General features: G+C 40.8%; 1 protein-coding gene across 1 annotated transcript; it reads right to left on the bottom strand.

Annotated features, from left to right (window-relative positions):
- Positions 1-394: 394 nt before the first annotated feature.
- On the bottom strand, positions 395-12,669 carry COCH (cochlin). The gene is made up of 11 exons (XM_068991385.1): positions 12,636-12,669; positions 12,500-12,547; positions 10,250-10,406; positions 9,039-9,172; positions 8,477-8,539; positions 7,749-7,793; positions 7,503-7,650; positions 4,768-4,871; positions 3,831-4,057; positions 3,138-3,654; positions 395-570 (listed from the first exon to the last, which is right to left on the bottom strand). The coding sequence occupies exons 1-11, from the start codon at positions 12,667-12,669 to the stop codon at positions 395-397; spliced, it is 1,653 nt and encodes a 550-aa protein (XP_068847486.1).
- Positions 12,670-27,727: the final 15,058 nt, after the last annotated feature.

The raw sequence follows: 27,727 nt of genomic DNA, 5'->3' as shown, positions 1-27,727 counted from the left end.
AGGAGCTTTTTTCTATTTGTCTTTCATTTTCTTTATATATGTAATAATTAGAGAAGGAATGTTGCTTTGGGTCTAAATATCAAGTTCTTTTATTGAGCTGTATAGAATTTGCATATCTATACATTTAATATGCATGTTAAAATAGAACTCAATAATCTATACTGTCTCCTCTTTCCTGAGATTCTAAGGATTGTGATTATGAAGAGTTCTGAACAATCAAGCTTAAATTGTAATTAGAAGGTATCTTTAAATGAATGCTTATTTGCTTACATTTTTGCCATCTTTAATATTTTCTCTGATTTTAGTATGCTGTGTAGTATTTCAGTATTATTAGAATACAACTTATACATTATATCCCCTTGCACTTTTTCTTTCAGTTGTCAAAATGTCACGATTATTGCTGGGATTCTAAGAAATCTCTACAGATGCCTCTGATCACATCAGAAACAATTGGTTCTAATCCTGTGAATTCTCTTGTGAAGAAGGCATGCGACTCCTTTGGTTTAGAGGCCATATCTTTCAGGTCATCCAGAGGTGCCCAAGCCACACCAACAGAGAAGATGGTGATACCTACAATGGAAGTATTTTTAAGTGAATTAAAACCAAGTTACAGTTGCATAAAATTACAACATGAGTTGCTCAGTCATGTCCAACTCTTTGCAACCCCATGGACTAGGCCACCAGGCTCCTCTGTCCATGGGGATTCTCCAAGCAAGAATCCTGGAGTGGGTTGCCATTCCCTTCTCCAGGGGATCTTCCTAACCAAGGGAAGCATAAAATTACATGTATATATTTTTCACACATAAGTACACAGTTGCACATGAAACTGCCTTAAAATGCCTAAAGTAAATCCCCTGTACCAAATTATTCGGTAAGAAAGAGAAGGAAGCTTTCTTTACCTGATAATCTAAAAATGAGAACAAACATTTAGTGAAATGGTGAAAACTTCCCCTCTTGAGTTTGGCATGAGAAAGGACTACCTAGTGTCCTCACTTCAGTTAGTCATACTGGAGTCATGGCCAGTATAATACAGCAAGAAAGAATGACACAGAACATGCGGCATACAAATGAGGTAAGTCTTTTAAAGCTCTAATCTGGGGAATGATGACTAGTTCTCTGTTGAATGATAACTTTCTCCCATTTCATTCTGTATGTGTTACATTAGCAAACTAGCCAGTAGTTTAAAAAAAAAAAAAAGTCTTTAATCTCAAAGCAAAAGTTATCTAATAAAAACAGCCAGGGACTCCCCAGGCAATCCAGTGGTTAAAGACCACGCTTCCACTACAAGAGGTGAAGGTTCAGTTCCTGGTTTGGGAAACTGCATGCCATGTAATATGGCCAAAGTATTAACATGAAAACATCCAGAAATAAATACCTATGGAATGGAGACTACCATCTATATCTACTGAGTGAAATTCCCATAAACTTTTTTTCAGTTTCTAAAATAGCTACTCCCCTCCTATCCAAAGCTTCAGCCTCCTCCTCGTTATATAAAGTTGTGAATACTTAGGATATAAATAAAGCAGGTTTAGATGATGTAAAAGCTACTTGAGATAATTCTGATTTATCATCAGCAGCTAATCCTTCCCCTCTCCCTGGCAAAAAAGTCATTTTTTCCCCTTCCATTTTCTTCACTCTTCATTCTATATTCAAGTTCAGGTTGTTTAGGTCAGGCCCAGAACATAATTGCAGTTAAACCAAAACAACTGTGACCTAGCCCTGAAGGCCCATCTTATTTTTCTGACTTTTGTTAACTCTCACGTCACTATCACTAAACAATAGTTTCATGAAAATAGTGTGGCCCAACTTCCTTAAGTTCAGTTAATCATATAGGGAGGATAAATTTGAATTTATTTAGTTCACTTTATTTAGCCTAAATCCAATCCTGTTAGCATAAATTGAGTAAGCTATACTTTTAAGGAATATGATAGCAAACAGATCTTCAACAAAGGAATACATTAAGCCAGATGTATAGAAATAAGCCAATGTATATAAAAAATTTCATGTATCCATTCTCACATCCTACTTAATAAGCTTCTATCAATACCTATATAAGAACACAAGTACATTAGCAGAGGTGCTAATAAATGTATAAAGTGAAGTGGAAGTTGGTCAGTTGTGTCCGACTCTGTGGCCCCATGGACTACACAGTCCATGGAATTCTCTGGGGCAGAATACTGGCGTGGGTAGTCTCCCTTCTCCAGGGGATCTTCCCAACCCACAGATCAAAACCAGGTCTCTGGCATTGCAGGTGGATTCTTTACCAGTTGAGCCACAGGGAAGTAGGAAATGTCATTAGGAATAAAGTAGAGAAAAAGAGAAGTATAGAAAAGAGTAAAACTCTTCATTCCTTCCTCCAAAGTTAGTGTTTTTGTATTTTAAATATTTTTGGACTCCCAATCACTCAGTTTTTATCCCAGGAAAGGGAATCTCAGCTTTTTCTTGGCCTGTTTGATCTCAGAAACACTAGTTTCATGAACTAGTGGTCTTTGCCAACAGTAATGTTAAGGTTAGGTTAAGAAAAACTTTTTATATCCTTTTATAATAGAACTTCATTATCTCAAAGTCAGGGGTGGGAGGGAAGACTCTAAAAAAGAAATTAAATAGGATTAGTCTTTATTGTTTATCTTAGAAAATCCATGCCAGATTGAAAACTAAAAGTTAGGATAAATGATCAAATAGATTCATAGTAAGCTATGATAAACTGTAATTGCCTGGGTTTTTTGTTTTGGTTTGGTTTTTTTAGAGGATTACAAAATCTTATTTCTTTTCTTTAATTTTTTGGGGTCACATCTCACAACATGTGGGATCTTAATTCCCCAAGCAGGGATCAGAACTGTGCTCCTTGTGGAAGCACAGAGCCTTAACCACCCAATCTCTTGGGGTTTTAATACTCTGCCTGGGTTTTAAGACTGGCCTCACCACTAACTAGGTGAGATTTGCATATGTTTCCTTATCTATAGAGTGAGATTTAGTAGGGCTGCTCTGACAAATCAGTTAATAGTGGGTAAAACTCGTAGACCAGTGACTGCCATCCTGTAGATGTTCAATACAACAAATACTGAAGCTTATATTTACCCCTAAATTGGACTGAAGCCCTCCCAGTTTCCTTTCCATACAAAGGACATGGACCTTACCTGCATCATGTGCAGCAGCAGCAGGCCCTCGAACGTCGTCATAGGACTGCCCATCTGTGACTATTACCAGGAAGTTCTTGTTGGGGCTGTCTCTCATGGGCCCAAACACATTTCTAACAGTAAAGGAAATGGCATCCCCAGTAGCTGTCCCACCACTCATGTAGCGGATGTTCCTGATAACAGCTAGGACATTCTCTTTGGTGCTATAGTCAGTGAAACTGAACTCTCTGCGCTGATCATAGGTGAACTGTACTGCAGCTATCTTGGCACCAATGTCTGAGATTTCAAAAGTCTTAGCTATGTTGGAAACAAATTCAAGCATGAGGCGGAAATTACTTTCTCCAACACTACTGGAGCCATCAATCAGAAAGGCAATGTTCACTGAGTTATAACAGGTCTTGCTGCACATCATTTGCTCGTGAGTGCAGAGCTTCTGTACCAGAGGCTTTACGTATTTTGTGGTGCCGAACCAATTGGGCATGTGGTAAGAGAAGAAGCCGTTATTCCGACAGACAGCCTAATGGGAGAGACACATAAAAGATATCCAAAGGAATTAGAAGTTGTTTCTTTAAAATTATGAAAATGTTAAATCTTGAATGTTCAAAGTTAATACAGATAATGGGCCAGTCAGCACTACCCCTTGAGGTCCAAAACTGACTCACTACTATAGTAAAAGACATCTCAACTCTTTACCTTGTCAACAAATGCAACATCCTGAACCATTCCCAGTTCCTCAGGGATAGGCTTAGCCACAGAAACTATAAATACATTGACGCCAAACTCCCTGGCCACAATGCCTGCTTCCTCGATGTCATCAGAAGGCCAGCCATCAATAAATACCACCACCACTTTGGGAATCCCTTTTCTCACTCCAGTGTCCGCAGTGAAGAATTTCTGGGCGGTATGCTTCAAGGCTTTTCCTAGGTTTGAAAAAGAAGCAAACTGGAACAGCACCACTGCTCAAATGACATTTCTGTGTCCCTGTACCAACTTCATACTTTGAAGTTTAAGAATTTAACTTACATGGAGTTCACTTCTGTAACAGATGCATCGGATGGGAAAGTTCAATTATCCGTCAGCCCTATTTTTTTGTCTTCACAACCCACACTACATCCCTCATCACCTCCCAGAAGCCTCACATTTCCTTTCTTTACATCGATCACCAGTCAGAAACAGAACTGACTCCCACTTCTGTACTTGTTCTCTCCGTCTAGCCCCTTAGTGACTGATTAGTACCACTACAGACTCAGAACAGGAAGTCTCCCCTCAGAAGGTCCAGAGTTCTTTTCTCATTCTTCCTGTCACATCTGCATTCATTAGATGAGTCTGTTGATCTTCATTTCTTTAAAACATTCTAAACAGGTACTTCTCTAATGTGACATCTGCTTATAATATGAGGATTAGAAGTCACAATGTCATGTTTTTGTTTTTCTAATGAGCAATATCAGTAAACCCTTTGGTACCTTTTCCATTAAAAATTAAATAGATGATCAAGTGCAGACCTAACCAAGATCAGTTCCAGGGGGAAGAGGTTCACATCTGCTTATATAAAATAGCATAACACTGTCTTATGTGTCTGATCATTCATAACCTTCTCTGTGTCACTCCCCAGATACCAAAGTCTACTTACCTGTATTGGAATTACCCCCTCTGAAACCTACTTCCTTTATAGCAAACAAAACATCTTTGGCTGATGTAAAGTTGTTCAAGTAAAATTCTATTTTAGGATGTTCACTAGGTTAAAAAAAAGAAAAAAAAAGTTATCCAGAGAGAATTGGAAAGATAAGGAACATTATGTACCTTTCTTAAAGTCCTTACATTGGACAATGCCTAAGTTTCTTAAGTTCACAGCATACAGGCAACTAAGGCATGGCATCTTTACTTGAAGTTTTAGGGTTCTTTCAGAAATGTAACAAAAACAATTGCCACCTTGAGGGTTTATTGTATTCTGAGTAATATGCTAAATACCTGCTACAAGTCTAATCTCACTTCATAACTCTACAAGGTAGGAATTGTTGTCCCAATTAATAAATGAAAAAATGGAGGCCCAAAACATTTAGGTAACTTACCCCCCCTCCTAAAAAAACCACCACATTTAAAATTCAGGTTTGCCTGACTCCTCAACTATATGAAGCACCTGGACCAAGTGGCTCAGGGCTCTGAGCTCAAGGAAAATCTGCAGAGTTGGGCACCAGATAATTGAATCACAGGTGGGTGTGAGGCTAAGGCTGCTTCAGGGAGGGACCTTGGAAGCTCTGAACAATCTGGGTCTATTAACCCAGTTTTCAGATCAGACAAGGCAATTTCAGTGACACTTAAGGCCAACATTTTTAAAATGAGGGAACTTACAAGCAAACAAATTACAAAGTATTATAATACTGAATTTTTCTTAGATGATATTGACATTTGCCAGTCTTAGAATTACATATATTTTTATAGATTTGATATTTTTAGTAGATTTAATAGTAAATTTTACTGTTTACATAGTATAAATTTCAGCTTTTATAAACACTTTATTAGAACCCATGTTGAGTAAAATCAGCATAATTTATTGTGTTTAGTTTTTAAAGAAGTCAAAATTTCATCAGTGCAATATTTTAAGATCTTAGCATTATCAATTGCCATTAAATCAAGATTTTTGAAGGACAAGTATTGCACTCATTGTATTCCTGCATTTCTGGTGGCATGATTTCTGCATACCTGGTGTATAATGTTAGGTCACAAAATCAGATGTCATGAATCAATAACTTTTTCATTTTTATGGTCACTTTGCAACTATACAAATTATTTATGTGGTTTAGTCTTATTTGTGCATCCTTAATGAGACATTCTTTCATTCTACTTAAACATAAACTTGACATGGTTTATCTATTTCATGTTCTTCGTAAAATAGAAAAATTATAAAGCAGAAAGTTTAGAGAAGCTAGTCTTTGTATGAGTCTACAAAGTAGTGTAGACTTTTATCTTGAAAAACCAATTGGGTAAAAACAGCAAAGAAAAAATATTAGGAGAAAAACATTGAGGGGAATTTGCCCTATGAGATGTTAAAATGTACACTAAAGCTACTATAATCCAAGCATTGTAGAAAAGATGGTAGAATTAGCATACATATCAAAGAAACATTTGTCTAAAGTTATAAATTGATATCATGAATGGAATAAGCTCAATTTTGGGGGGGCTGGGGGGGACAGTGGTTAAATTATGTATAAAAAACAACAAAAGCAAAGATTCTCACACTGAAAGAATTCTATCTAGGGGACTCCCCTGGCGATCCAGCAATTAAGACTCTCAGCTTCCACTTCAAGGGCTGTAGGTTCAGTCACTGGTTGAGGACCTAAGATCCCACATGCCGCATAGTATGGCCAGAAAAACACCACAAGTTAAAAAAATTCTATCTAAGAACCAATTGTAAAAAATAAGAACAAATGAAATATAAATATTTGTAATACTAATGACACCCTTACACACTGCTGAGAGTAGTTTAAACTGAATCAATTTTTTAGAAAACAATTTAACTGTTTCTATCAGAAGCCTTAAAAATGTCACAACCCTTCGACCCAATCTCACTTCTGGGAATGTAGCCTAATGAACTCCTCAGAGATGCCACAAAGATGACACAGGATGTCAGCACAGGACAAGTGTGAAAAAACAACAGAATGGTTAAATAAATCATGCTAAGGAACATACTCGTTTTTCGAAGAGTATTTGTGATATGAAATGTTCAAAATACTGAAGGATAAAAAAGCAGGTTTATAATCAGCTTTTGAAAAAGAAATGCACGTAAGTATAATCAAATATTTTCTTAAAATACTGAAAGGAAATACAACATTTTATATTGATTATCTCTGAGGGGTATATTTAGGAAATTTGTTTTTTGTGTGTTTTATATGTTGTTCAAGCTTTCTCTAATAAGCATATTATAATCCTAAAAGACATCAGTATATATTATTAAAAAATAAAAGATTAAGCTTCGGATTGCCAATCAAGGGAATATGGAAAGAGCTAAAAAAGAGTAGCAACAGGATAGGGAAGAGAAATAATCACAACTTCCTCCTTCAGTGAAGAGAAACTAGGAATTGAGCAAAGTAGATGTGCAGAGGTAATCTGTATAAGCAGTAAGACTTTAGCCTGCCTTCTGGTCCCAAATGGTAGCACGTAATTCTCTAAATCCTTTTATTCCAAAATAGGAAGCACTTACCAGTCTGCTCAGGCAGTCTTAGATTCTGACTTTACAGTTTGAGAATCCAGACTGTCTGCAACTCGGTATGTTTATACCAAACTGAAATGAATGTACCCGCTAAAGGGATCATTTGTTGTCATTCAAGACATCATTGAAGTCTCCTTCCATTTTCTCAAGGGTGGTACCTGGCTTGAACAAGGCCCACGTGTGGTCCTTCGGTTCCAATTCCCAACATTAGAGCCACTTTCCCCACAAAATTCTTCTGTAGATTAAATCGGCGTTGCCCAATATTAAAACTCCCATCGATCAGAAATGCAATGTCTGCTTTACAGTCTGTGAACACCCAAACAAATCTTTCCATTAGCAGTTTCAAGAAGAAGAAAGGAGAGAGAAAAAATGTTATATTCCCAAATGGATATCCAGACTCTTACCCTTATTGCCAGTTTTCTTCTCCGGTGTTTTCTTTAGTCGTTTACCTAAAACAAAAGAAGCATTTGGCATTATCAACAGGAAGACAGTTCCACAGAAGGAAACCCACATGGAAAAAGCTCATGATAAGGAGTGGCATTCTTGAAAAAACTTTTTAAAAAAAACTCAATTTCCTGATTTTCTGGAATAGGGAAGTAATGCCTCCAAAAAGAAGTTAGGACTGTAGTAGACCTACAGACCTACCATATTTAATGTGCCCCCAATCCATGACTTTGATATCCCAAACCCACAATTGAGGCAGGATTGGAAACTCAGAGTTAGATTCTAATGTTCTTAGTTTCTTTGACTTTAAATTGCCACAGTCTTTGAAAGGACGATCCTTGGCTATTTTTAAGATAGACATGCACTCATTTATTTTTTATATGACAAATGGAATGAGAAGTTCAAGATACTTAGGCCAGTTTCCAGGTATAGTTTATCAAATCAGGGAGAAACAGTAGGACTTCAAGAGAACATTTGGTACCAGAGTTTACCAATGAAAATAAAGGATAAGGAATTTGAAATATAATACTGAAAGTTTCGCTACTCAATATACCAGTAAAGACACTTGCTTTGTGTTTATTTAATATATCAGTATTTTAAAAAGAAGGAGAGCTTCTATCAATAACACTTATTTATAACTTCCCAATGCTGTGCCAGGCAACTAGGAGACAGGTTCTGTATTTCATACCTGTTGCTGGATGTGCTGTGGACACTGCTTGCCCTGTGGCTTCCTGGGTACCACTTTTGCCTTCTGTTAAAATAAAAAGAAGACTATGTTTTCCTTCTTCCTTCTTTACCATCAAAGAATAATGAATAATGTAGAGTTCTATAGGATGATAAATGTAATAGAGTGGTGCAATTGCAGGAGTAGTTGCTGCATCTAGTTTCAAAGAACCAAAATGAATCTACTGTATCATATTTTTAAGAGGTATTCATAAAATGAATTCACGCTCATTCTTTTTTTAGGGTTATTTGTTAAATGTCAGGGCATCCTGACTGCAGGCGATTCAAGTTTCTATTGCCATCTTCTGGCAGTGAGATGATTTTTCCCTCCATTAGCCCAAGTTTGGTTTGAGTGTGTCCCTGACCCTTCATATCCCCTGACCTTAACTCATAGTTGACCTCTCCATGCTTGATCACAAGTTTTTCCATCAGAGTCAAAGAGTTTGAGCTGAGAAAAGCAGAAAACATTCTTGGGGTTTAGGGAGAAAATATTCATGCAAAAGTAAGAACAATTTAATTGTACCTACTTGTCACTGTGAAAGAAGTGGACCATCTGGAAAGCGTCTGAGACTGGATGCCATTGGCAACTACTGAGGAATAGTTTTCTCGACCTGGCAGGCTATAGATTCTCACAGGTCCCCCTGAGTTGCCAATTACCCCCCTGCAACACAAGAATAGCAGCTGAGATTCTATCCACACTTTTGCAGGGGCATTGGACTGACTTTATACTGCTATGTTGCATCTATTGCTCTGACTAGTCAAGAAAACAGTGCAGCAGGGAAGCCATCAACCTTTTCAAAAACTGTCAACCTTTTTGAAAAAGTCCAGAGGTACAAAATCTGCCCAGGGAAATAGTTTGGTGCCGTTAAACTTCTTTAGTGTTAGTAAATACACACTTGCAGTATCCTCTTCCCTATATATAGCTCAGAGGATCAGAGTTAAGAGGGTAGAATGATTTTCTTAGTTTTCCAAAATACTTAACTACCTGTCCTTGGACTTCATTGAAAAGAAGTGTCATCCTGGCCATTCTCTTGCAGGATAGCAGAGTGGTGATGAATATGGGCTCTGGAGGCAGACCTGGGCTTTCAGTCCCAGCTCTGGCACTTGCTAACAATAGTAACCTTGGGCTAGATACTTGACAACTCTCTGAATCCAATTTCCTCGTCTGTAAAATGGGGTAAAAGTGAACCTACCTTGTATAGCTGTACCATTGTCTTGGAAGTTAAAATAATGACTGCTGTATGGTAAAAACTCAGTAATAGAGTACATGGTTAGGAATCTTTCCTGTGCTTAGCCGCTCAGTCGTGTCCGACACTGCGACCCCATGAACTGTAGCCACCAGGCTCCTCTGTCAATGGGATTCTCCAGGCAAGAATACTGGAGTAGGTTGCCATTTCCTCCTCCATGGGGATCTTCCCAACCCAAGGACTGAACCCAGATTTCCTGCATTGGAGGCAGATTCTTTACCATCTGAGCCACCAGGGAAGCCCTAGGAGTGTTTTAGAATCACAGGAAGCAAGCTATCAAAAAATAATGCAATTTGCCTTTATTCAGAAAGCTTCCCTTATGTAGTTGGTGATTCAAGGAGATCCAGGAAAATCTTAAAAGTGTACCCATCTTCTATGGCCAAGATTGGCACCAAAATAAAGAATAGGTGAGAGGGGGTGTCCAGATGGCTAATGAGGGAAAGGAAATAATTACACTTGTTTTCCTCTCCCCTTGGTGTATCCGGGCTTACCTGTGGACAGCGGCGCCACATATGCTTGATACAGACGCGTACACTATGTGCCCAAACACGGAGAACTCTTCCAGAGGGCAGCCGCCTGGGCAGAGGACATCTGCTTTTTCTTTCCTGATGTCCAGGCCTCTGGTAAAGCATGTGATAGCGATGGGAACTGAAGAGAAAGGAAAGAATGTAATAACCATTCTGAGGACTTTTTGAGTAGTGGTGGGGGAACTAGGATGTGAGATTAAAATTTTACTTTCCTAATTTCTACACTTTTTGTTAAGAATATTGACTTAGGTATGGTTTCCTCCATTCCAGATTTTAGCAAGCCAAAAATAAGTTTTCCAGTTAATCTAGTCCTCAGTCACTATAAAGTCTAATGGGAGAATTTTCTCAGTTCTTATTAGTTTGGAAATATATGAGAACTAGAAAATAATGTTAGTCATTGGCCATTTATTAATTCATTCTAGAAATACAAGAATCTCAACTCTGATTATAATTGTGTACATAATTGCCTGAGGTGAAGATATTAAATCTGGGTTGAACCTCTGAGGAACATTTTCATGACACACACAAATTGAAGTCATCCTTTCCTTCGGAGTGCCATTTATATCAGTTTTTGTCAAGTGCCGTGCATTAAAATTATATTTTAATTTAAGCAAATCAGTCAAAAGATGCTTCACTTTAAAGAATACCATTTAGCTCAACCATTCATTTTTGCTGAAATAAATAAAGCCATGAGGTTAACTTGCCCAAGGTCACACAGCTCAAGGAAAATTCTACCTCTCCTGCAGGGCAGTAAACAGAGAAGTTAGACCCCTTCAGAACAGAGCATTTTTATCTGAATTGAACCAGCTTATTTCTGCCCCAAATCTGTGCAGGGAGAGATATCATGCAGTGAATGCAGTTTTAGAAGATACTGTTAATACTGAGGGCTTCCCCAGCAGCTCAGACAGTACAGAATCTGCCTGCGCTAATACTGAGGTTTTACATGATCAACTTGATGAATAATTGCAGTTACTACTACAAAAGATGTTAGAGACAAGCCCTTGGCAACATGTAACAAGATACCTTAATAAACATATTAATTCATCAGTTTGCTGATGAATTATTAAATATTGTTATTAAATACTATTTTCTAAACACTGGAAATTGTGGCTATCCAAATCTTTTTGAAACAGATGTTAATAATTTCAGAAAAAATGCTTATTTTTTTTTCCCCCCGAGATAGTAATGCTATCTGGTCATACTGCCCAACTGAGTATCCCACCTCTAACAAGGAGCCTCTTCTAAGAGCTCTGTGTGCCTAGCTGTACCCTGGACTGTATACGTCCATGGAAGGGAAGGCAGGACTCCATGAAAAGTACAATGCTGACTATGAATGCTCTGAAATACTCTAGATTGCTGGGCCAGTTAAAATCCTTACCCAAACCAGCAGCCTCATACTGTGTGCTTCATGCCTGTTACCAAACAGCCTCAATCCTACCTCCCAGTTTCGGACGCACCAGAGAGGCTCAGCCTTCAGCTGCCAGCTCTGATTTTAGTGTGTGTGTGTGTCAGGGGGCGCTGAATACAGTCCTCTGCAATACTTACCTTCATTTCTCCTTTCAAGGGAAATAAAGGATAGATTTTGAAAAGAGAGTCTGCTTTTTACATTTTATAAAATACACTGAACCACACACCCTTACTCGGACTTCTAGATGGGAAACAAACTTTTCAGATTCTCTCGAACGTGAAATGAGCCCATAGATGCTTTTATAGGGAGTCATTCCTGGAAACACAGGAAGAGGGTCAAACGAGATGGGACAACGACGTAAGTGTCTCTTAAGCCCAAAACCTCTCTGTCTCTCTCTCTCTGTCCCCTCTGACAGTCTGAAGGCTTCTCCCTGATTCCAAACGCTGCGAAACACCCGGGACTAGTGTTTCCCTCGGTGGGGCTCAACGAATACCGCTAGCCTTGACAGTCGGCTCGGCTTGCTGGGGGAGGGGAATGTGGGAGGCTTCCTTCTCTGCACCTTGCGAAGACTGTCCCCATCGGACCCCAGGAGCTCCTTCGCAAGCGACAAACGGGGAAGCTGGAGTAGACAGGCTGTGGGTATGAATGGGGTGAGCCAGGCAGCAGTGCCAGCCCTCGCGCCCTGACGCTCCGGTACCTGGCCTTGGCCCAGCGGCTCCATCTGAGCGCGATTCCACGAGCCCGCCCGCAGGCCATCCCACCACCCGGACGAAGCCTTGCTCCGCGAGCCGGGACCCGCAACTCACCGGCTCCCTCGCTGCCTACAGGCTCCGGCGGCAGCAGCAGACAGACACCTGCGGAGAGAGGACAGCGCGAGGGCTGACTCCAGCTTCCACCTCGCTCGGTGCGAGGGGAAGGGGGCGGGGAGGGGCGCGTACCCACCGAGGCAGAGAACCGGGATCCAGGATGCCCACATGGTTGGTGGAAGAGGGGCTACTCGGACCTGGGAGAGACGGAGAATGCAACCGAGACCCCTGCGTCCCCACCCCCGCCGAGCCCGCCCGCGTCTGCGGGATCCGCCCCCCACCCCAACCTCTCACCGCACTCGTCGGAAACCCAGGGGCGACCAAGGAAAGGGAGAGGCCCGCTGCCCGGGAGCTCGTGCCCCCTTCTCTAGCTGGAGGCGACGCTCGGGCTGCAAACCGAGCCAAACCCAGAATCGAAGTGCAACCCCGGACCAGGAGGAGTGTGCGCTATGAAGACAGACAGGCTGCGAGCGACAGAGGGGAGAGAGAACTGGCTGGCGGCAGGGACCCTCAAGCCCACGCCGGACGCCGAAGGCTCTGCACCTGAGTCGGATCCGCCCGGCTGCGCCCGAGTGCGGAAAGCGCGGCTCCCGCGCGGCTATAAAGGCTGCGCGGCGCGCATGAGCACTGTGCGGGGGGCGCGCGGGGAGCGGGTGCGAGCGGGTCCCCGGGGGCCGGGTGGCGGCCATCCAGCTCCGCCCGCACCCCCGCCTCTTCCCTGCCCCGCCCCGGGGTGAAGCAGCACCAAGGCGCCACCCCCGCGGCGCGGGGCTCGGCCACCTGGACGCCGCGTCCATCCCGGGGGGTGGGCTGGGAGGCCCGGGGACCTCGTGGGAGCAGCGGGGAGGCCCAGGGACCTCAGGCCCTTCGGAACGCGTGTGGGACGGCGGCGGCACCGCGCTCCGGCAGGGAGGTTGCGCGACGTGTGGCGACCCCACCAGGGCTCGAGGGAGCCGGCGTCTCTCTCGGGCCTGGGGAGGAGTGGTCCCCACGCACCGTCCCCGCGGCGGGAGCGGCGGCGCCGCGAACGCGGAGGCCTTGGGCCCCAGGAAAGCCAGGTACACGCGCGGCCTCGGAAACAAACTTCCCAACTTCGTGCTCCCGGTGGCAGCAAAGTTGCTACTTTGTACTTCTAAAAGTCAGGCCAACCTGGGTGTGATCACGCGTGCCCCGTATTCGTGAGAAACCCCGTCCACGGACTGGTTATCTTTCGGGTTTAGGGATCCAGCCTCCCGAGTTGGTTTCCCGACGTGGCTTCTGCCGGAGTCGGTTTTTCTTCGGCGGCTCCATCTACTACTGTCCCGTGGAGTCCGGACTCTGCATCACATTAGCTTTTTCTTCTTTTCCAGAATAGGAAGCGTTTGTGTTTGACTGCCTTTCAAATTCGCGGACCTGGTCTCTGCTGTGGTTGCATAAATTTAAGATTTGTGAACGTGCTTAACACCCTGTATTTCTCTCACCGTGATGACTTTTTACGTGAAGAAACGGGAGAAAGTAGAATTCACGGGGAGCATAAGTGACAGACAAATGACTTGCATGACCCCTGGGGAACCCACTCCCACATCCAGGAGAGGTGGCACGGTTTCGTTGTTTTTTTTTTTTTTAACCCAAAGAATAGGACTTTCTTTAGGTTTAAAGAACAATCAGTAATTTTTGTATCATAAAATCCATCCCTTTCCAGTAATTCCCACCATTTTTAAAAAGTTTACATACAGAGTTACACGACCATCACCGCAATCCTGTTTTCGACCACTCCCAGCACCCCCAAAAGGGCCCCTTCAGACTGTTGGCCACCAATCCTCTCTCCCACCCTCAGCCCTAGGCAACACCAACCTACTTCCTGTCTCTAAAGATCTGCCTTTTATTGGTGTTTCATATAAATGGATGATACAATATGTGGCTGCTTTTACTAAGCAGAATGTTTTTGAGTTTCCTTCATGTATAGCAGGTATGCCTATTTCCTTCCTTTTTATTGCTGAATAGTATTCCTATTCCTCGGAAACAAACATACCACCACCACCTGGAAGCCAAGTGCTGTAGTGGTTTTACAGTGGTCCTTTCCATCTGAAATGAGCCAGTATTGAACCAGGTGAGGGATGAGGGAGGGTTAATTTCATTCCCCTTTACTATCGAAATGCCTTTTGGAGAAAAAGAGGCTGCCTTAAAGATTTAATCCCTCTCATGGTAGAAAGAGCTACCCTTTTCTTAGAAACCCAGCTTCTAGCCACTGCCACTGATACTTTGGGAGGAATTTTAAACCTTCAGGACAGTTAAAGCTGTCTTTATCTTGTTTGTTGAGCATCCTCAGTCAGGTTTGGATAACCTCCTCCAATTAGGCTGGGCAAATTGTCATAATGCTGTTTTATCTATTTAGGAAGAGTTCACATCTTGGAAAAAGGCTACCACTCCACAGCTCAGCAGGCAGTACGCACGTGGCTGAAAGATGCATGCTATTCAGAACTCCTACAGGGCGCGGCCCTCCTCTGATGTAATGTCACTGAGCCATTTGGCAGAGTCAGAACTATGCAACTATTTTCATGACAGATCCTGAGTCTGTGACTACTAAAAAATAGAGGAAATACCTCATTGGGTTTCATGGGTTATTTACCCAGAGATACATCTTAATTATTTTGTTTTGAAACATTTAAGAGAAGTCTTTATTTTTCTATTTTGAAAGGCCAACCACAGAGGGTGGGGGAATGGAGATGAGATTTCTTATTCTCAGTTAGTTTGTACCTCATGCTTACCTTAAGTATACTGAGGGGGAAGAAAAAGATCTGAACTTAAGAGGTAATTGTTTCTGCTGTGGAAATATCTGAAGAGGGAAAGTCAAATCTGTGCACTTTTGACTTAAAAAGACAAATTGTTAAAATTATAGTTTTATATTCAACTGAGTAATATCTCAGGGTTTTGTACTCCTAGGATGGCTGGTTTAATCCAGCTTTTTAAGAGTATTTGATTTTCAAAGTTTAGACTAACTCCCTGTAGAGCAGAGGATTCCTAACTGGGCTGCACAATGCAATCACCTGGGGAGCTTTAAAAAGTACTAAAGCCTGGGCCCCACCCCAGAGAGTCTAATTGATTTGAGCCAGGGCCAGGGCCTGAGGAGTTTTTAAAGTTCTCCAGGTGATTCTAATGTACTGCTCAGAGCGAATAATACTTAGGTCCATGTTAGAGGTTAAGTTACTAGTTCTAATTTTTCATTCTTCTTTCATTATCTTTTCATTACAGTTGAGTTCAGTTGCTCAGTCATGTTTGACTCTTTGCGACCTCAGCACGCCAGGCCTCCCTGTCCATCACCAACTCCCGCAGTTTATTCAAACTCATGTTAATTGAGTCAGTGATGCCATCCAACCATCTCATCCTCTGTCATCCCCTTCTCCTCCTCCCTTCAGTCCTTCCCAGTATCAGGGTCTTTTCCAATGAGTCAGCTCTTTGCATCAGGTGGCCAAAGTATTGGAGTTTTAGCTTCAGCATCAGTCCTTCCAATGAATATTCAGGACTGATTTCCTTTAGGATAGACTGGTTGGATCTCATTGCAATTCCACCTTAAATGTGCCTGCTGTGTTTCCCTAATAAAACATGAAAGCATCTTCTGGCCTGATGGTTGTTTGAAAACAACCCTTAACAGAAAGGTTGAAAACTCATTTTCAAAAGCAGTTTTTCCTGCATATGCTCTCTGATCACAGAATGGGTTGGCATTGAGAAGGGAGTGGGCTGCCTCAGAAACTGATATCCTAGATGGCATCTTCAGGCTTTAGGATGCTGCTGAAGATGAGCATCAGATGGATCTCTGAGTGGATTTGGCTCATCGTCTACATAGATAACCTCTAGGTTATAGGTCTGCTCTGTTTTGTTTTTACCTAAGTATGAATCTGCTCTTACCCTGAAGTTTTTATGTTCTTCTTGTTGGTATTTTGTTTTCATTTTTAAAAGGGATATCAGTCAGTCCTGACCAACACCCTACACATTTAGGCTTTTGAACAGCTTTAGGTTTATAGAAAAATTGATAAGATAGTAGAGTTCCTATATGCCACACCCTCAGTTTCTCCTGTTATTAACATCTAACATCAGTATGGTACAGCTGTCACAATTCCTGAACCAATGCTAATGCATTAACATTAATTGAAATCGCTATTTTACACAGATTTCCTTAGTTTTTATCTAATGTCCTTTTTCTCTTCCAGGATCCTATCCAGGACACCACCTTGCATTTAGTCAGCTTGTCTTCTTAGACTGCTCTGCGCTGTGACACTTTCTCAGTGTTCTTTATTTTGATGACCTCGATGACCTCAACATCTTTGAAAAGTACTGGTCAGGTATTTTGTACAGTGTTCCTCAGTTGGGATTTGTCTGATGTGTTTCTCACCATTAGACTGGGGTTATGTGTTTCAGAAAGGAGGACCACAGGGGTAACATAATACATCACATCATATCAAGGTTACATAGTATCAGCGTGACTTATCACTGTTGATGTTGACCTTGGTCATCTGGCTGAGGCAGTGTTTGTCAGGTTTCTCTATGGTAAAGCTACTCTTTTGTTCCCCCTTTCCATATTGTCCTTTTTGGGAGGATGTGTATCCTTAAGTAGTAAGGAGTTATCAGCCTCCTTGAGGGCTGAGTAGCTACATCAATTACTGGGAATTTTCCTGCAAGGGAGATTTGTCTCTTCTCCCCGTTTTGTTTCTATCCTGCTTTCTTTTTAATTTGTGGCATTTTGTGTCTAAAAGGCTGTAAGCTCCTTAAAGGCAGTGACCATTCCTTATGCTCCTCTATGTCCCCAACTACTTGCATGGTGCTTTGTAGCCCTGACTAGATGCTCAGTCACCAGGGTAGAAGACGGTCCATAACTTCCAGTCCTGGGAATTTTCTGCTGATGCCTTATCCTTCTCTTTTACAGCACAGTTTGGGCCAGAAAGTTGCATATTTGGTTCTCAGCAAAAATGTAACCAAAATGCTGAAATAATTGTCATCCTGACACTATATCAAGCTCTTCATACATATTACCGTAGAATCTTTGTAACATGCCTGCAAGGTGGGTATCATCCTAATTTCATAAATGAAGATACTAATGCCCAGGTTTATTAGAAGCCATGTACCAAGTGACACAGGTAGAAAGCAGAACCCATCTGGGTTTCTAAAGCCCTTGTCCTTAACCACCAGATTATATTGTCTTTTCCCTCACAATAGCCAAGTAAAGCCACGTGGAAAGGTTTGAATAAATGCTAGAAAATGAGGGAAATGACAAGGGCTCTAAGAATATGGAAAAAGAAGAAATAAATCCATCAGGGAGAAGTGCCTGGTCATATCTTCCAGGAACGTATGGCCCTTGAAATCTGCTATAAAATTAGTACATTCTCAAGAGAAACACAATATTCATAGGTTAGCATAACAGGATAATTTGAAAATATTATTATTCATTTCAAATACAACACAAAAGATTCTGCTCATATTATTAACATTCAGCTCAAATAATAATTTCTAAAATACATTTTTATGAAGAAAAATCCTGATGAGATTCAGTTAGCTTGTAAGGTAGATGGGCATTAGTGCTGATCCCAAACTTTGCTCCAGAGGTCCGCTCTAGAAATGATCTTTATAATATACATATTGTGGGACTGTTTATTCTCCTCCTCCCCAGGAGATGTGGTTGGTAGTCAAATGACAGTGACAGTAGTGGTTATTTGAAGTCATTGATCCAGTTACACTTTGTTGAATAATTAGGATCTGAAAGAAAATGTTTATACTCATGATTCTGGGAAATCTTATATTAATGCTGAAATGTGAAGCTTGCATAACATTTTCTGTTGAAACAAAGAGTATAAGCTGGATATAAAATGTTTTCAAATAATTATGTATAGCAAAGGCCAATTCCTTCAACACATATTAATTTTTTAAAGGTAAGAGGTGAGAAATAGCTCTTTGAAATATGATAGAAAAGTTGAAGTATTTAATAAGGCTTAACTCCATCCCTAGTTTTTCCAGTTTTAATGTTCTTCTACAGTAGTATTTTCCTATTACATTTATAGTTGTTGAAGACATTTTCACATTTCACATAAGATATCATTATTGGTGTAATTTTGAATAAAAAGAACATGCTTCTGGGAAAACTAGAAGCTGCAGGCCTGTTTTGGAGATGTGTGCATCAATGACATGTTTTTACTCATTCTGAGGGGTACATTTTTATAGTGGCTCATATAAACATTTATAAATCATGTAAAATGGAAGCAGGGGACACTTAAAAAACAGAGTAGTAACTAAATTTATCTTTGAGTTTCCTGGAAGGCTAGAACAACAACAACAAAAAAAAGGCAGGAAATTCATTATACTATTTATTGAATGACTAAAAAGATTTATACCACCTTAAAAGAAAAACTTTTTCTGAAAATGAGTTATAAAAAAACTTTTGATTTGTAACATGTGTGAAGAGCTCCCTTGGAGAAGGAAATGGCAACCTACTCCAGTATTCTTGCCTGGAGAATCCCAGGGACAGAGGAGCCTGGTGGGCTGCCATCTATGGGGTCGCAGAGAGTCAGACACAACTAAAGCGACTTAGCAGCAGCAGCATAAAGAGCTCCAGGAAATGTAAAGGGTGTTATCTTCAACAACAATTTTAAAGAAGGCAGAAACATTTTCATTTGGTCGTTAAAGCATCCCCCTGCAATGCAGGAGACTGGGGCTTGATTCCCAGGTTGAGATCCCATGGAGAAGGAAATGGCAACCCGATCCAGTATTCTTGCCTAGAGAATTCCATGGAAAGAGGAGCCTGGCAGGCTACACTACATGGCATCACAGAGTTGGACATAACTGAGCAACTAACACATTCATGTTACATCTTATCAAGGGCTTACCAAGTGGTGTTATTGGTAAAGAACTTGCCTGCCAATGTAGGAGACATAGAGATACAGGATGGATATCTGAGTCTCGAAAATCCCCTGGAGGAGGGCATGGCAAACCACTCCAGTATTCTTGCCTAGAGAATCCCATAGACAGAGAAGCCTGGTGGGCTACAGTCCATGGGGTCACAAAGAGTTGGACACAACTGAGCAACTAACACTTTTTTCACTTTCAACCTTTGAAAGAAGAAAGCTTGAGTGAAGATTTGTCCAATATCTTTAGAAATTTTAAAATTGAAATTATTTAAATTGTTTAACCAACATTGCCCTATAAGAACATCTTTAATAGGAGTACTATGCCAAGCGTGACAAATATGGCAGTAAGATTTACCAAGCTTTATATCACCCTGAAAAGTCACAGTCATTTGAAATTTAATTGGTCCTGAAAATCATTTTCATGGATAGCAGAAGAAAAGCATGAATTTCAATTGTTTTTAGTTGAATTATTGAAGATCATTAGTTTCTTAATTGTAATAAAAGCTGTTACTTGACTAACGCTAATCTGAATTATGCACCAGACCCAAGAATTGTATTTGGGGTTTTAGTTTTCTTCCTTAAAAAAAAAAAAATTGTTACAAAAACTTCCAAACATATGCAAAAAGTGGATAAAACATTACAGTAAATTCTTTTTTCTATTGCCCAGTTTTAACAATGATCAATTTATGACCCTTTTTTGTTTCTTTTATGTCCTTACCCCTGATTATTTTGAAAAAAATCTAAGACATCTGAATCTTGAATCTCTAAAGATACTTCTCTAAGGACTTTTAAAATATAATATTAGTATTTAATCATTACCTAAAAATAATTAATTCTTTAACATCATAACCACTTAGGGTTATATTACTTCAGTTTTCTTACAAGTTTTATATTTATGTGGATCATTTGCTGAATGAAGGTCAAAATAAGATTTATATGTTATAATTGTTTGATATTGAGTCTCTTCTGATACTTAGGTTTTCTATCTTTCTTTTAAAATTTTCTTTCGTTATCTGTTTGCTTTTTATTGAAAAATCAGATCATTTTCCCTAGCTTTCCTCATTGTTTGTATTTTGCTGATTATATCTCCATGGTGTCATTAAACATGTTCTGGTGCTCCTTCATTTCTTATACATTTAGGAATTAGCTCTAGTCTTGATCCAGTCAGGTCATTTTGCTGTTCTTGTGGTACATGTTTGTGTGATACTTATCCTTGGCAGTTTCAGTTTGTACTTTACACCAAGAGAATCAGATTAAATTTATATAAATCAATGATTGCCAAACTTATCTACCCATAGAACTCTTTAAAAAATAAAATCTCTTAGGACTTCAATGATTATATTTAATAAACAGTGGGCACATGTGGGCAAGAGTATCATTTAGATTCTCTAGGACAGGCACTTTGTACTTTATTTTTAAAATATATTTATTTGTTTTCATTTGTTTATTTGCCTACAGTGGGTCTTGGTTGCTGCATGGGGAATCTTTTAGTTGTGGCAATGGCGTGTGAACGCTTAGTTACAGCATGTGGGATCTAGTTCTTTGACCAGGGATCGAACTCAGGCCTCCTGCATTGGGAGCATGGAGTCTTAGCCACAGGACCATGAGGAAAGCCCCAAGTGTCAGAAGTAAAATGTTTTCTTTTGTGATGTCATCAGCCATTAGGTAGCCATTGTCTTAATTTATTAATTGATTGGAGCTTACAAAATGATACTTTTTTTAAGAACTTTGTTTTTGAATCAATGTTTTATTATTTTCGGCCGCGCTGCATCTTCATTGCTGCACTGGGCTTCCTCTGCTTGCAGCGAGCAGGGTCATTCTCTGCTGCGGTGTGTGGGCTTCTTGTTGCGGAGGCTGCTCTCGTTGCAGAGCATAGGCTCAGTAGCTGCAATGCGTGGCTTTCGTTGCTCTGCAGCATGTAAGGTCTTCCCTGACCAGGAATTAGACCTGTATCCCCTGCACTGGCAAGTGAACTCCCAAATATTGGATCACCAGGGGAGTCCTGGTGACACTTAATTTTAACATTTCTTCTTGATTTATTATCTGGAGTACTTCTAAAAAAAAAGTAACCTCTCTCTCTCTTTTTAACCCTGAGATGCAGATCTTATGGGAAAAGCAGGCTAAATGCTTCATTTTTAACCTTTATTTTCCAGTTCAAAATAATGGGATTGAGAGAGACTGAGGGGAAGAAGGAATGGGGAGTTAGTGTTTAATGGGCACAGAGTTTCAATTTGGGAAGGTGAGGAAGTTCTGGAGATGGATGGTGCTGATGGTTGTTCAACAGTGTGATGTACTTAATGCCACTGAGCTGTACATTTTAAAATGTTTAAGTGGTACATTTCATGTTATGTGTATTTCACCGTAATGAATTAAAAAGAACAACAGCAACAAAAGTTGGTTTTCATTCACTTTCCAAAAGTGACCGTTTGTTTATTCTTGCCTTTTTAAAGTGTTGTTAAGAACTCAGGAATGTTCGCATATTTGATGTGTTTCAGTCTTTGTGTAGTTGTCCTAGTTCATCTTCAAACTGGCCCATTTGTGATCTGTGATACCTTTTCTGGTTTACTCCTGAGTCCTTTTGACATTGATTCTAGTAGTCTTTGATAACAGCTTCCTCCTCTTTTGTATAACAAGATGTTTCTGGTTCATCATGAAAATTTCCTGCCCAACTTATAGAATTAGCTAGTTCACCAAGGAACTCTGATTCATTTTAATGGGAAATGGTATTTAGAGATTGTAACGTAGGTGCTAAACATGCCCATTGATACTGAGTTGGTCTTTGTTTCCAGGCCTTTTTTAGTGGACAAAGATAGAGATAATTTTTTTTTTTCTCTTAACTACATCATGGGTTTATGTAGGTACTTCCAATTCCAACTCAGAACTATAGAGTGTTTACTTAAACTTGTTAATTTTTACCTCCTTTTTTCAAATATACTTAAAAATCTCAGTTCTCCCAAGAAATCATTTGATAGCCTTATGGGGATTCCCTTATATAAGACTCTTTGTTTCACTTTTGCTGCCTTTAGAAATCTCTCTTTATCAACTTATGCCATTTTAATTATGATATGTCTGGGTGTGGGTCTGTTTGGGCTTCATTGAGTTAGCAAGCCCCTTCACCACAACAAGGTGTAATCCATGAAGGGGATTTTCAGTCATAATTTTTTAAAATATAATTTCAATCCCTTTCCTCCTCCTCCTTCTGGAACCTCTATAATGTGAATTTTGAAATGCCTAGTGTTATTCCAGAGACCTCTTAGATTGCTCATTTAAAAAAGATCTGCTGTTGTGATTGAGTGGTTTTCATTATTCTGTCTTCTAGATCACTTAAGTGTTCTTCTGTATCAGTCTGCTCTCCATTCTTTCTATTGTGTTTTTTATTTTAGCTATCAAAACTACTACGTATCAATAGATAAACAACAAGGATATATGGTGTAGCACAGGGAATTATAGCCATTATCTTGTAATAACTTTTAATGGAGTGTTATCTGTAACCGTACCGAATCACTATGCTGAACACCTGAAACTAATATAATACTGTAAATCAACTATATTTCAATTTAAAAACTCAATTCTCAGTGATACTATTTGAATTACTAATTTGGTATATCTCACAGTACCTGAGAGCAGTTTCTAAATACTTAAACTATACAACTTATTATTTTTTTTTTTGACTGGTGCTGTCATTATCTCAGCCACTATGGAAGTTTTGAATACGTTGTGAACAAACAAAAACCCAGCAAAAACTACATGGCAAATAAAGCTATATGTAATATTTAGTTTAAAGGAGATCAGTAAGTCTTTAATAAATTGATAGAAGCGGATGTCTACTCAATTTATGTTAGCATTGCATATTTCTGTGGCTTGTAAGAACCGCAAATGACTGTAAAGAGATGAAGTGCAGAGAGTGCTGAGTATTAAGTTTGTTAAGTCAGCCTTTCTGAATTGGAGTTTTAAGATATGATTTGACTATTTTCTCAGTTCTGTCATGGATGGTACATAGGAAGTTCCTGTCTAGATGCAAAGGAGAGAAGTCAGTTCTTTGAATACAATGGATGCCTTAGGTTATTAGGGCTTGGGAATGGATTGGGAAGGGCTACTTTAGATCATTCTAGGAAATTCGAATCCCTTGGCAGAAGTTGCTTAAAATTTCATGCGTGCTAAGTCGCTTCAGTCGTGTCTAACTCTTTGTGACCCCATGGACTGTAGCCCACCAGGCTCCTCTCCATGGGATTCTCTAGGCAAAAATACTGGAGTGGGTTGCCATGCCCTCTTCCAGGGGATCTTCCTGACCCAGGGATTGAACCTATATCTCCTGTAGCTCCTGCATTGCAGGCAGATTCGTTACTGCTGAACCACCAGTGAAGCCCTGTTTAAGATGAAAGGGACATATTTGTTAGCCCAACTTATTCCTACAAAGGCTGAAGAAATTTCTGATCTGTTCCTGTTTGTTCTTTTGAAGCAACAAGTTTTTCCCTTTGTTCAGAGATTTGTTTTGGATTGTGGCTTAATTGGGATGATGATTTCTGTACTGGATGATGTTTGTTTGCTTGGGCCTGCTAGTTGCTGAGTTTAAATAATTCAACTGTGAAGTGTTAATCACACATAACTGTATTTGACAGACTGGAATTTTGCTGTTTGGCGTTTGCTTGTGTTTTTTTCATGGACTTCGTTTTTTCAGTCGTTTTGGTAGTAGAGCTGTTTTTCTTTTTTAATTTAAAATTTTAAAAATTTGTTTTGGTGTTTCCACTTTTGCTTCCCTCGTGATGGGGATGAAGAAGATGGACACGATCTCCTCAGACATGAAAACATGTTGCCTCAGACATTAAATAAGATTTAGACTTTAAATGTACTCAGAAAATAAACATGTGAGAAATACTGTGCTTTCTTTCACCTCCCCTTTGAGAAGTAACTTTTTCTAGGTACAGTAGCTCTTTAAGACTCTGGAGCCCTGTCTGGAACACAGAGTGATGGAACTGATGCATTAGAGAATACCTACTACCTACATTTTAGTACCTAAAAATTTCCTCATTTTACAAATTAGGAAGCAGACCAGGAGAAGCCGACTGAGATACCTGAGACCGGATAACCAGTTACTGATCAGTGTGTTAGTCACTCAGCTGTGTCCGACTCTGCAGCCCTATGGACCCGCCAGGCTCCTCTGTCTGTGGAATTCTCCAGGCAAGAATACTGAAGGAGATTGCCATCTCCTTCTCTCAACCCAGGGATCGAACCTGGATCTCTTGCATTTCAGGCAGATTCTTTACCGTCTGAGCTTCTGTCAGCTCCCTGTCCTTCACCATCTCCCAAAGTTTGCTCAAATTCACTTCCATTGAGTCAGTGATGCCGTCCAGTCATCTTGTCCTCTTTCATCCGCTTCTCCTCCTGCCTTCAATCTTTCCCAGCATCAGGGTTCAAGAGCATCAGTTCTTCAGAGCTCAGCCTTCTCTGTGGTCCAACTCTCATAACCTTTGTAGTGCTTCTGTTTCACGTCTGCTGTGCACATAGCTATATATGTGCTATGTAACTTGTAGAACGCTCTTCTGCACAGCTATGTGGTAGATATAAGATCTGTGTCCACCCAGGAGAACTAACCCCAAATGGTTATTTTGATGAATAATCCTTGAACTCATGGAAACAGTGGGGTTTCAGTTAGAATTCAGAAGAGATGCATGATAGTGTGCAGAGTGTAAATAACATCATTTTAATGATTTAAAGTAATTTCACATCAATTATTTCTTTATCCTTTCTCCAGTCCTATGAAATACACGGACAAGCATGAGTGTCTGTACGTGGCAGGTAAGAAAAATGCAGAACTAAGAAATTGTGCTGTATACAGGATGCATAAGAATATAGAATGGCAGAGACTGATCTGCCCATCAGAAATCTCTGCTGAGAGGTTAGTTATCTAGACTTAGTCCATATTCCTTTACTGGTTTTGATTTCTCTGATGGTTTTATGAAATCAAGTGATGCTGACTGTACTGTAATAGAAAGGAAAGGACTGACACTTCTAACATGTGTTGGTTACTTTAACTCTTCTGCTCATCCCCTTCTCAGAGTCTGCTGACATAGCTCCTCCCAACTGTGTAGCAGAACTAACCTGGTGATCATGCCCTCCCCAACCATCACTCTTACGCCAAAGACAGATCAGTTCAGTTTAGTCGCTCAGTCGTGTCCGACTCTTTGCGGCCCCATGAATCGCAGCACACCAGGCCTCCCTGTCCATCACCATCTCCCGGAGTTCACTCAGACTCACGTCCGTCGAGTCGGTGATGCCATCCAGCCATCTCATCCTCTGTCATCCCCTTTTCCTCCTGCCCCCAATCCCTCCCAGCATCAGATACCTGACCCTAGATGTAGAAGCGGCTCTTGAAAAAGGACTACATAAAACCAAGGCTGACCCATGAACAAGCTGACCCAGGAAAGCTGATTGTGACAGAGAGGAGACTAAAGCAAGTCAATGTTCACTTCCTGGTCAAGTGAATCCAGTCCCTTTTGAGGCCCGATCTAATTGCTGGCTGGGAAATACTTGGTTTTCATCCAATAAATTCCTTTTTTTGACTTACATATCTTGAGTGGATCTCAATATCTTACAATCAAATGAGCCCTTCAGGCCCAGGCAAATGCATTATTTAGGCAAAAGGATATCACCTTAAGAGGTTGGTTCTGGGACTTTTACTTTCTTTCTAAGTAGAGACCATGTTTTTGTCAGTGCTTCTGCCTTTCCAGTGGTATTGACTTGAGTGTTCATGGATTTCCTGTGGAAAAGCAAGGAGAAGGAGCTTTCATTGTTAAAAACCACTTCCCAGTTCTGGGAAAGTTTTATCCTTCAGTTTCTCCATTTGATTTCAGATTTGTAGGAATTGGAGGGTTACAGTCTGGGATTTCTGTTGGGCAGATCAGAGTCCCTGCCAGCTCCTTGCCTGCTCCTGAAAGTGAAAGTGTTAGTCACTCAGTCATGTCCTACCCTTTGTGACTGTAGGGACTGTAGCCCACCAGGGGAGACCTAGGGATCTCCGGGGAGATTCCTGAGTCAGGGATTGAATCCATATCATCTGCACTGACAGGAGGATTCTTTGCTGTCTCACCCACCATGGAAGCCCCAAAAGTCTTTATTGAATTTGTTACAGTATTGCTTCTGTTTTATGTTTCGGTGTTTTGGCCATGAGACATGTGAGGTCTTAGCTCCCTGACCAGGGGTGGAACCTATACCCCCTGCATTGGAAGGCCAAGTCTTAACCATTAGACCCCCAGGGAAGTCCTTATCTATTGGTACTCCCTGCCGTTTGTGACCCCATGAACTGTGTAGCCTGCCAGGCTCCTCTGTGTATGGAATTCTCCAGGCAAGAATACTGGAATAGGTACCCATTCCCTTCTCCAGGGGATCTTCCCGACTCAGGAATCGAACCTGGGTCTCCCACACTGTGGGCAGATTCTTTACCATCTGAGCCACAAGGGAAGCCCTGGGCTTATTAGGATCCTGCTGTTAAGTCGCTTCAGCCGTGTCTGACTCTGTGCGACCCCATGGACTGCAGCCTACCAGGCTCCTCCGTCCATGGGATTTTCCAGGCAAGAGTACTGGAGTGGGGTGCCATTGCCTTCTCTGTATGAGGATCCTAGAAACCTCAGAATCCAATATTTCTTCATAGGTACTTTTTATTTTCCTTAAAAACAAAACTCCTTGGAATGCATTGTCATCCACTAAGCATGTATTGTGTTAATGTAGTGGACATCCTGGTTGTCTTTGTGACATTCATGACGTCTTTCCCCACTATGTGACACCTCTCCACTCAGCCTGCCCGCTCCTGCACAACAGGACATGGCATTGACCTGGTCACAACGGCTAGTTCAAGGGCCTCCAAAGCTGAGGACTCTCCTTCATTGTGAGAAGTCACTTTCTCTCTTCCCTGGATGTGAAAGAAAAAGTATGTTGCCTTGGTAGCTGCTAGTAGGCTTAATACAGCAGTAGGGGGAGCCAGCCTGCGGGAGAGGCCTCCCTTGGAGGTGAGCAGAACCAGGAGAACTGCAGAGAAGTCGAGCTGGACCTTACGTAAACAATGCCTGATGCTGGCGTTTTCTATGGACCTTTCAGTTACATGTACCAGTGAATCCCCATGAGCATTTAACCAGTTTGAGTTTAGTTTTCTGTTATTTTCATCAAAAAAACATTCTGTTAGGTACAGAGCTGTTAAATTCAATTATTTCTTTCAAACTTTTGGATTTCTGATTTCAGATTCAAATATTAGTACCTTCACTGTGCTGACAACAGCAGTAGGAATACTCCCCATATTAACATCTGCCCTCACAGCAGTCTTTTGAAATAGGTACTGCTGTTATTGAATTTCCACTTTTCAGGT

Source organism: Capricornis sumatraensis, chromosome 19 (genome assembly GCF_032405125.1).
Source record: "Capricornis sumatraensis isolate serow.1 chromosome 19, serow.2, whole genome shotgun sequence".
NCBI classification, from domain to species: Eukaryota; Metazoa; Chordata; class Mammalia; order Artiodactyla; family Bovidae; genus Capricornis; species Capricornis sumatraensis.
The sequence above is the reverse complement of the archived record's forward strand: the minus strand, read 5'-3'. Positions and strand labels throughout refer to the sequence as shown.